This window comes from Apium graveolens, chromosome 1 (genome assembly GCF_009905375.1).
Source record: "Apium graveolens cultivar Ventura chromosome 1, ASM990537v1, whole genome shotgun sequence".
Classification (NCBI taxonomy): Eukaryota; Viridiplantae; Streptophyta; class Magnoliopsida; order Apiales; family Apiaceae; genus Apium; species Apium graveolens.
Genome location: NC_133647.1, coordinates 96,192,750 through 96,203,771, shown reverse-complemented (window position 1 = coordinate 96,203,771; position 11,022 = coordinate 96,192,750). Strand labels below are relative to the sequence as shown.

General features: G+C 46.3%; 2 protein-coding genes across 2 annotated transcripts; both read right to left on the bottom strand.

Moving 5' to 3' along the window:
* Positions 1-6,860: 6,860 nt before the first annotated feature.
* On the bottom strand, positions 6,861-7,931 carry LOC141688527 (uncharacterized). Its single transcript, XM_074492896.1, has one exon. The coding sequence runs from the start codon at positions 7,929-7,931 to the stop codon at positions 6,861-6,863; it is 1,071 nt and encodes a 356-aa protein (XP_074348997.1).
* A 45-nt stretch (positions 7,932-7,976) lies between these two features.
* Positions 7,977-9,080, bottom strand: LOC141688370 (uncharacterized). Its single transcript, XM_074492887.1, has one exon. It carries the CDS (start codon positions 9,078-9,080, stop codon positions 7,977-7,979), a length of 1,104 nt encoding a protein of 367 aa, XP_074348988.1.
* Between the last annotated feature and the right edge of the window lie 1,942 nt (positions 9,081-11,022).

Sequence of the window (11,022 nt, the reverse complement as noted above, 5' to 3'; positions counted from 1 at the left end):
GTCAAATGGGGATGAGACTCCGGGGTTGACTTGGTTGGTCGATTTTGAATTTGAATTTTGGGCACGGTTTGGTGGATAAGTACACTCCTGACACTTGATTTGACCGGACTCTGAAAAGCTGATGCTGCAAATCCGGGGTGTCGGACGACTGTTAGGATTCCAGCCGGGGTTAAAGATACATACGGTTATGCGTATCCTTTGAGTGTGATATTCTTTAACTTCCCCCCTTTTTCCTCCTAAAAAGACGCGCCCACGTAATGATTACGGGACAGGCCGTATAATAACTGCTATGCGGTTATTTTTTGGGACCAATCGCGGGCTTCCACATGGGTGTGGTAATTTTCCTTCAAAAAACCTTTCATCTGTCTTTCTTTTCTTTATAAATACCGCCTTCTCCCCTTCTTTTTTCTTTTACGCAGAAACTTCCACAGAGAGATAGAGAGAGAGAGAGACCTGAGAAATCTTGCAGAGATTTTTTGAAGCCGCATTTCTTTCTCCTGCTACTTTGTAAGTATCTTGATCTTTTGCTTTCTTGTTTCATTTCTTTTTCTTTCGTTCTCGCAATGCACGCAGCCATTTTGTGCGAGTTTTGATTCGCCCCTTCATATTCCTTGTTCGATTTTCACCGCTGTGTTGTTGCTTTGACCTTAAATCTGTGTAGTTGTGTAGATTTTGCATGGCTTCTTCAATGGTTTTGTGTTTGATTTGTGTAAATATCATGAATTTTGGTAGTTTTGTATGCGAATAAGTGGGTTTTTAGTAGTGTAAAAAGTTGAAGAGCCCCGGGTGTGTTCTTGATATGTGTTCTTGGTTGTATGTGTATGTATATGTTGCAGATCTTGCTTTTGGGTTTAGTTTTTCACACGATCTGTTTCTAAAACTCTTTTGTTTTTTGTTTTTTTTGTTGTTGTTGGGTTCGGGTTTGACATTAACTCCGGGGTGCGTTTATATAGATACACATAGTTTATGCCAGGTACCCATTTTAAACGTACTGCTACCCTTAGGAGTCGGTATCCCGAGCGGCCTAGAGGTTTAGGCGAACTAAACGCATTTTACCCTTCATCTTCTTCTTCCAGTAGTAGCTCCGTAGAGATGCCTCCCCGGGTTGACCAACCCCAACAAGTTTTAGCCCAAACATTAGTCTTAGGTCCCGGGGGTACCCTTTCTAATCCGGATGGGTCTTGGGAAGATGTGGACGAATACTTTGTCCAGTGCCGAGTGAATCCTAAGCCCTTGGGCTTTTATTACAGAGACTTATCTGAGGCGTACGGGGGCCCGGATGGGTTGGGAGGTAGGGAGCCTTACGATGAAGACGATATAAATAGGAAGTTTTTTACTGCCCCGGGGATCAAGTATGAGTGTGGGGCGGTTCATAAAGAGGTTCAGGAGAAATATACGGACGCCGAGGTAGATAGCGCCCTCAGACTTGCCTTTAACCTTGATGATACCTTCCAATGGAGATGGCCCGATGAGCATGAGAGGGTGTATCACAGACCGGATGAGGGTTGGGTTGGGATTCCCTTGGAGCACCTCCGGGGCATGCGCCTCGGATTACATCAATTTACCAAATCTCTCTGCCAGGACGTGATGGGATTCCTTTCACCCAACTGGCCCCGAATTCAGTAAAATGGATAAGTTGGTTTCTAGCTTGCTGCCATGCCAAAAATTACATCCCCACCTTCAAACTTTTCCATCACATTTTCAAAATTAAGAGATCCACCGCTTGGCCGATTTATGAGTTCATGTTTAGGATCGAGGACTGTGGGTATCCTTCCGATAAGATGGTTCTCCCGGTCAGCATGTTGACGTCACTTAAGGGATGGCACCGGGAGTTTATTTTTGTCCGGGGTGGGGATCTGGAGTTCATGCCACTCCATAAACTTGAAATTAAAACAGATAGATTTCCGGTCCAGCGGCTCGGGCAAGCAGCTCTCGCGATGGTTTATGCCTTCTGTGGGGCACTTGGGACGCAATGGACCTGGGACTATTTTACTAGCAATGAAAATATGCATGCTGCCGGATGTAAGTCTTTTGCCTTAACTTTATTTTGTTACTTTCACTTTTATTGATTGTTTGTATCCGGGACTGATATTTTATTGTCTCCTCTTCAGGTATTCCAAAGTTAATTCCCTATCCCCCAAACATGTCTGCCCAACTTAAGGATCTCTCGGCCAAGCTGCGAAGGATTGGAGGGATGACGAGCTTAGATTCCGGAAAGAAGAAGGTTGGTGAGGGTGAGGATGCAGCCCGGAAGGCGGCGCCGTCTCGTCCGGGGAGGACAACGATCGTGATCAACGAGCCCCGGGTCGAGGATGTGCAGCAAGGGGATGCGACAAGGGTCCCAACACCCCGAAAGAGGAAGAGTGCTTCCTCGGGTTCCGGGGAGAAGGGGGGATGTATCCGAGGGCCCTGTTTCAAAGAAGGCTGCTGTTGACCTGACCCCGGATACCCCGGAAACTTTGAAGGCCCTGCTCGCTAGCTTTACCCCGGATACTCGATGGAGGGAGCTGTTTGAGAACTATGCTAGCACGGCGGAGAGGAAGAAATACAAAAAGGAGCCTCTCGACGACTTCCTGGTCGGGCTTCAGGAGGATATTACTGCTGTAAGCCTTTTTCTTATACCATTTTGAAATTCGATTCCGTACTTTCCTCGTTCTTATTTTCTTGTATTCGTGTCATCTAATCGCGATTTATAATGTTTTCAGGCTAACTCCCGGGTTGCTGGACTGGTTTGCATAACCTGGAGCCTACAGGCGAAGGCTGATGCTGCCGAGGTCTAGAAGACTGAATCCAAGAGGCTGTCCCGGGAGATACATGAGTTGAAGGAGGCAAGTGCAAAGGAGGCTGCTGCTCATAAGAAACTTCTTGACGAGATCCGGGAGAGGAAGGACCGGGCCGAGGCCTCCGTCCGGGAGATGAGGGCGGAGAACAAGAAGCTGAATGATGATCTTGCCGCCCGGCCCACTCCCGAAGAGGTTCTGGCTGGGTTCCGGGGGACTCCCGCGTACTTCGAAGAGCTGAATGACAAAGCGCTGGAGAAGATCCAGATCTGCTGGAATATCGCTTCTAAGTATCTCGTCGAAGAGCCTCATGGTATAATCGATGTCTTCCTGGAGAAGTACATTGAGGAAGAGACGCGGCTAGAGCAGGAGAAAGAAGCCATCCAGGCAAGGGAGTTTGGCACCGAAACCTCTAGCAATGTTCCTCCTTCTCCAGGATCGCCACTTGCTGAGCAGTCTCCCATCCCAGAAGGTGACCCGGAGCAGCCTCCTTCTCCTCCCGCCGAGCCTGCGGCAGAAGTTTGAGGACTTTGCCATTTGTTGGCATGTAATTTCCATTTCTTTGTTTTTAGTATTGTCTAAACTCAGCCTTTTGGCTAATTTGTCTTGTCTTTAATCTGGATGATTTTTATTTGCCCCCCCGGGGTGTGTTTCCCCGGGGTTGTTTAATATTATTGTGTTTTTCTTCCTTTCCTCTGTTATTGACTTGTATATGTTAGGAAATTTTCACATGGGCTGTGTTTTTGCAAACCCCGGGTTGGGGTAAAAATATTTAACTTGTAGAAACTTTATACGTACTCATGGGTTGAGTTTTTATAGGACCCCGGGCAGGGGTAAATTTCCATTTGATAGAAATTTTCAAAGTACACATGGGCTGTATTTTTACAGACCCCGGGGTGGGGTAAAACTATTTATCTTGTAGAAATTTTATAAGTACTCATGGGTTGAGTTTTTATAGGACCCTGGGCAGGGGTAAATTTCTATTTAATAGAAATTTACAAAGTACACATGGGCTGTGTTTTTAAATCTGATGGTAGATAAATAAGCAGCATAATAAAATTGATTCAAATTATGGAACGCTTAAAGTAGAGTTTTTCATTCATATCGAAAGCAAAAATTACATTCTGGGGCGAATGGGAATAGTGTTTACATCAAAATATCATAGTATAAATGTAGAGGTGTTCCCAAAATGTGCACCTTTCTCTTATTGGTAGAATTTCCTTAGCCGGGTTCCGTGTCAGGTGTTGGGGACCTCGGTCCCGCTGAGGTAGTTCAGCTTGTAAGTTCCCAGACGGAGCACTTCCTTGACTACGTAGGGGCCTTCCCAGTTCGGCTGCAGTTTCCCTTGGTTAGTTGGGTTCGAGGCTTTGGTGTCCCGGAGCACTAGATCTCCCACCACGTATTCTCTTATCTTGGCCTTCTTCGCAAAGTAAAGCTTTGTTTTTTCCTTGTAGCTTTCCATTTTTTCTACGGCCCGATCTCTTACTTCATCCAAGAGTTCGAGGTTGGTTCTGAGGCCTTCTATGTTGGAGACCTCATCAAAGTTGGCCACTCTATGAGAGGGGGATCCGGTTTCCACCGATAACCGGACCTCGGTACCATAGGCAAGCTTGAATGGAGTCTCACCAGTTCCCGTCCGGGAGGTAGTTCTGTATGACCATAAAACCTTCGGGAGTTCATCCGGCCAGTTCTTTTTAGAGTCTTCCAGTCTCTTTTCCAGACCTCGGAGTATGGTTCTGTTTGTGACCTCGACCTGTCCATTTCTTTGTGGATGGGCCACAAATGCTTTTCTGTGCCTTATCCCGAGCTCTTTGAGATAGGCTTCAAAATTCGAACCTATAAACTGTGGCCCATTGTCCGAGATTAAAATCATCGGGATCCCGAACATCATCACAATCGCATCCACAAATTTGATGTAGTCTTGCTGATTGATGGTTCTCATAGCCTTGGCTTCTGTCCACTTAGTCATATAATCTATTGCTACCAGCACATAACGAAGATCCCCTTTTGCTCGAGGGAAAGGGCCCATGATGTCAATTCCCCATACAGCGAATGGGATCGGGGAGAGAACGGACCCGGGGAGGCTTGAACCTTGCTTCGGCACATTGCTGAACTTTTGGCACTTGCTGCATTTCTTCACATAGGTAACTGAATCAGCGTGGATTGTGGGCCAATAGTAGCCTTGTCTGATGACCTTGTAGGCTAGAGCTTTAGCGGCTAAATGATCCCCACAGATTCCCTCGTGCACCTCTTGGAGACAATAATCTGCCTCATCTGGATCAACACACTTTAAAGTCGGGGCAGAGAAAGTTCGCCGGTATAGCTGATTATCTTCCAGAAAGAAGCGGGCAGCTTTATACTTGAGTTACCGTGCTTTGTTCTTGTCTTCCGGAAGGGTGCCGTCCTTAAGATAGGCTATGTAAGGAGTAATCCAGTTATCCGGGCTACTAATACATAATACCTCGGGCCGACCGGTGTTGGGGGCTCCGAGCTCCTCGAAGTACACCGAGCTGCTTAAATCTGAAGTCTTCTGGACGAGCTTGGACAGTTCGTCTGCCTTCGCATTTTCCTCTCTGTTTATCTGCAAGATGGTTGAGTCCGGGATGGTTTCCAGGATTGCCCTAACCATCTCCTCATACCGGGCCAATTTGGGATCTTTTGCAATATATTCACCATTGGTTTGTCTTACCACAATCTGAGAATCACTATAAATGGTTAAACTCCTTACTCCAAGTGATTTGGCTAACCTGAGTCCGAAGAGGAGAGCTTCATATTCAGCCTGGTTGTTTATTGCTTTGAAGGCGAAGGTTACGGCCTGCTGGATTGTGAATCCGCCTGGGCTGGAAAGGATCAGGTCGGCTCCGGACCTTTCGGCTGTAGCCGAACCATCGACATGTAATGTCCAAGAATCCCGGTTGCTAGCCTCTTTTTCTTCTCCAAATCCAAGTTTAGGTGTCTCCGGGACCTCCGGAAAGGTGCATTCCATGACGAACTCGGCCAACGCCTGGGCTTTTATAGTAGTCCTCGGAATAAATTTGATATTGAATTGGCTCAATTCAATTGCCCAATTGACTAATCTCCCAGAGGCATCTGGCTTATAGATGATTTTGTGAAGTAGTTGATTAGTGATAATCCTGATTTCCCGGCCTTGGAAGTATTGCCTTAGCTTCCTGCTCGAGTGCACAAGAGCCAGTGCGAATTTTTCCAAGTTCGGGTACCAGGTTTCAGCGTTTTTCAGGACTTGACTTACATAGTATACCGGGCTCTGTGAACCATTTTCCTCCCGGATGAGTGCAGAAGATACCGCTCTTTCCCCGGCTGCAATGTAGAGATACAGAGGCTCTCCGGGCTTTGCTTTTGACAGAATAGGCGGGTTCATCAGATGTCACTTGACTTCCTCAAATGCTGTTTGGCAATCCGTGGTCCAGTCGATCAGTTTTTTGTTCTGGGCCCCTTTTAACAGCTCAAAGAAAGGCAGGCACTTTTCTGCCAATTTTGGGATAAATCTTCGAAGGGCTGCTAAACATCCTGCAAGCTTTTAAATGTCCTTTTGAGTCTGGGGGACTGTCATTTCCATTATAGCTTTGATCTTCTCCGGGTTGGCTTCTATTCCTCGTTCACTGACCAGAAAACCAAGAAACTTCCCGGAGGGGACCCCGAACGCGCATTTCTCTGGGTTCAGCTTCGTGTTATACTTCCTCAAATTATCGAAACACTCCCTGAGGTCCTGGATGTGCTCTGGGATTATGACCGACTTAGAGATCATGTCATCAACATAAGATTCCATGTTCCTGCCCAGCTGATTTTGGAAGATGGTATTCATCATTTTTGGTATGTTGCCCCGGCGTTGATTAACCCAAATGGCATCATAACAAAAGCGTAGACAGCCCGGTGTGTAATGAATGCCGTCTTCGCAATGTCTGCCGGATTCATCTTGACCTGGTTGTATCCCGAGAAAGCATCCATGAAGCTTAGCATTACATGGCCTGATGTTGCGTCTATCAGCTGGTCAATGTTGGGCAGGGGGTAGGAGTCTTTAGGACACGCCGAATTGAGGCTTGTATAATCCACGCACATTCGCTATTTTCCATTGGGTTTTTTGACCAGCACAACATTTGCTAGCCAATACGGATACTTAATTTCACATATTATGTCTGCCTTTAACAACTTTTCCACTTCTTGGTCAATTGCCTGCTGTCTCTCAGGGGCAAAGTTCCTTCGTTTTTGCTTGATTGGTCTTTGCTTTGGATCTACGTCCAGACTGTGTATGGCCACAGATTCATCAATCCCCGGCATGTCTTCCGGGGACCAAGCGAACACATCAGCAAATTCCTTTAGTAGATCGATGAGCTCCTTCTGGAATGTGGTTTCCAGGCCTTTGCCGATTTTGATTTTCCGGGTGGGGTTCCCGGGTTCCAAATCTACCTCGATTGTCTGTTGGGCAGGTTCTACCTTTGTCTTCTCCTTGCTCTCTACAAATTTCTGAATCCGGGCATCAACGTTGGTTACGCTGTATCCGGAGTCTTCAATCATATTCATATCCAAGCGGGCCCTTTTACTAAGGTGTTCTCGATGCTTCTTTCTGCTTTGCCCCTTGGGTAGGGACATTATCTTCTTCCGGTTTTCCGGTTCCGTTTCTGCCATGACAAGGGCTTGACCATAGCATCTCCCTGCCATTTCCCTGTTTCCTTTCAATTCTCCAACGTCTCCCGGGGTGGGGAATTTGAGTTTTAAGTGAATAGTTGAGGGGATTGCCCTGAGCTTGGTGATAGTGGGCCTTCCAAGGATCATGTTGTATGAGGAGGTTGCGCTTATCACATAGAACTTCATCATATAAGAGACCTGCCGGGGTGCGGTTCCAAAGATGATGGGGAGATAAATGATGCCCCGGATTGGAATCATCGTGTTCCCAAATCCGTACAAGGGATCTTCAAGAAAGGGGTCCATTCGGAGGTGCCCGAGCTCCATCATGTTAAGTGTGTGTTCGAATACAATATTAACAGAGGAACCATTGTCAACTAAAATTCTTTTTACCTCGTTGTTTGCGACATCAAGGGTCACCACCAATGCCAAGTTGTGATCCGGATCGAGCCCCTTATAATCGGAATAAGAGAAGCAGATCGGCTCATCATCCAGAGTCTGGATCATCATCACATCATTCTCCTGGTCCGGGCTCCGAGGTGGAGAAGCTGTGCCTCAAAAAACAACATTCACCACATTTTTGCCTCTTCCCGGGGCCCTATCTTTGTCAATTGACCCCCTTTGAAGATACTGGTTCATGTTTCCCTTCTTGATCTGGTCTTCTATGAACATCTTGAGGGAGAAATAGTTTTCAGTGGTATGGCCATGATCCTCGTGATAGCCACAATGCTTGTCCCGGGCCCTGTTCTCGGGAGGCGCCAACAAGGGTTTTGGCGGATAATAAAACGGCTTGCCCTTAACTTCACGCAAAATGTCAACCCGGGGCCTGTTGAGGGGTGTCCACTCCGGTTCCGGCTTGGGTTCTTTCTTGGTCTTGGGTTTCCTTTCATTCTTTCTTAACTCGGTGTATGTCTCCCGGGGTGGGGTTCCCCGAGACTGCTGAATGTAGTTGGCTTGCCTATCAAGCTTGTATCTTTTGTCTTTTCGGGACGACGAGCGTCGTTCCGGAGACTCATCATCATCATGTATTCTTCTATTCATTTTCATTGACTTGAGGAAATCATTTTCCTTTATGAACTTTGATGCTAACGCGTATGCCGATGCTAGGCTCTGGGGCTCTCTATGAATCAAGTCTTTGACATAGCCTTCGCAAGATATTGGGTGCAAGTTCCTTCGAAAAATGTTCACTGTCTCTTTTTCTTCTAAGTTGGAGAGTTGGTTAACTGCTTCTTGGAATGTTTTGATGAATTCCGGGAGGGACTCCTTGCTTCTTTGCTGGATTGTTTCCAAATGACACATTTGCAGTTCGTTCATCCGGTTGGCCCTGAATCTTTTCAAAAACATCTCGCGGAAGTCTTTCCAAGAGTCCACACTCCGGGATGGAATGCGGCTGAACCATTTCTGAGTTCCCCCCTTCAACATTGATGCGAAGAATCGGCATCTGGTTAGGTCACTGTAATCATAAATATTAGATATTTGCACGAAATAGTTCAGATGCTCCTCGGGATCAGCTAATCCATCAAAAGAGTCAAAATTGAAGTGCTTCAGCCCCGATTCTTCGGGGGTAGATTCCAACTTCTTGGTGAATGGGGTGGCTGCCGCTCCTACTTCCATATCGCCTTCTACTTTTCTTTTAAGGTCCCGGAGGGCCCGGGCCATTTGTTCTTGCTTGGATTCCTTTTCTGGCTCCGAGTCGGAAGAAACATGAATCCGGTGTGCCTTTCTTTTTATCTTTGCTTCTTCTTCCCGGACTCTCTTTTCAATTGCTTCTTGGGCTTTAGCCTCCTCTTCTTTCCGGATTCTCTCACGGAGGGCAGCTCTCTTTATTTCATCTCTGGCATCCTCTGGTGGTTTCTTTAAATTCTTTGCAATCCGGTCAAAGACGGATCCCCGTGATTCTCCGGACCGTTCTCCGGAACGTTCTCGCTAATCCCCTGGGCGGGTCTCGGGTTCGGCATCATGTCTTTCCTTTCACAGGTCCATCGCCGCCTGTATCCGTTCCGGGGTCATGCTTCCCCATGGGTTGGCGGCGGTCCCAGTGTGCTTATGGGCAGCTTTTTCGATAACTATTCTCTAGTCTCCTGGTTGGAGATTTTGAGATGGAGTCTGGGTTATGGGGGGTCCTTCGTCCAGATCTTCCATATCTCCATCCCTGGGTTGGGGTGGAGGCGGAAGGAAAGAGGCAGAAACGGCCACTTTGCTCTTTCTCGTAGTCATGGTTATTCAATAGTACTACAAACTCAAAGTGATATAACTTGTAAAAAATAGATTTAAGAGATTGGGAGTGGCGTTCTTACTGGGGGGATGATATTCCAAGCTGCTGGGTGGGGTAGAAGTTGCGGATATGAACCACTGGACGGAGGTTCGACCTCTCCTTCTAGCGCCAATGATAATCCCAAATCACCCCGGGGCCTTCTCCTTGCTGGGCCCGGGTTTAAGCTCCTTATGGACGGAAACGGCAGCGGCGTGCGGTGCGGCTGTAGGGTGGGAACCTATAAAACATAACCGTAGGGGGGTGGCGTCCCCACGGCACCTCCGGCGTGAGAATGAGAGAGGGTTTTTAAGGAGAAGAGGGGCAAAACGAGAATTATGCCATTATATTTATGGTGTGTACGTATGTGTATGTAAGTGTGTGGGGGGGAGAGAGAGTATGTGAGATTGTAACCTGTAACCCTCCTTCTGTCCTATCCTTTATAGGCCTCCTATTATGGTTTAGGGGTTTGGACCTCTTAATCTAGACCGTAGGTTTGCCTTTTGGACTGTAGGGCATCTGGACGCCTGGGATGCATCAGAGTACTACCAGATCCGGACCGTAAAAACGTTCTGGATCCCGGGTACCTGGACGGTGGTGATGTTGCCACGTGTCCTGGGCCCTTCTAGGTTAAAGCTGAGTACTTCCTGGGCTCTTGCTATTGGGCCCTGGGCCCCTATTATTGGGCCTGAATTATTATAGGTTATCACCAACCATCATCCAAAAATTTAACGGTGCCTATCTCTTTTCTTATCCTGAGTTTTCTCTCCCTTTGTTTTTAAGTCTCCCAACTCTTTGTTGTATTTATCTGCTCCTTAGACAAGTATTTGAGTTATTGATTTAAATACTTAAGATGATGACACATGAAAATAACATGAGCTGACATGGTGACTACTCGGTACAAGAAAAATTGCTAAATACGGCGGTCCAAAATCCGTCGCACATATAGGAGTGATATTTAATAGATGGTCGAATTTAAAACTAAATACCACCGCCTAAATACGACCGGTTAAATACGACCGCCAAATATGTCCGCTGTCGGTCGAATACCGATTTGTCAGATTTTTTATTTAAAATTTAAAATTTTCATTTAAATTTGAAAATCCCGTCTAAAATTTAAATTTTCACTAAACTTTAAAAATCCCGCCCAAAAAAATGGAAATTTAAAAGTCCCGCCCAAAAGTTATATATAACTTTATAATTCACAATAGACCTCAGAATTATATTTTATTCATATAATTACATTGCGAAAATCCCGGTCGTCACAATTTTAATTATTAAGTTCTATGAAAACCACTTTTTTATCGAATACCTTGGAGACCGGTTATATTCACTGCAAATAAATCTTAC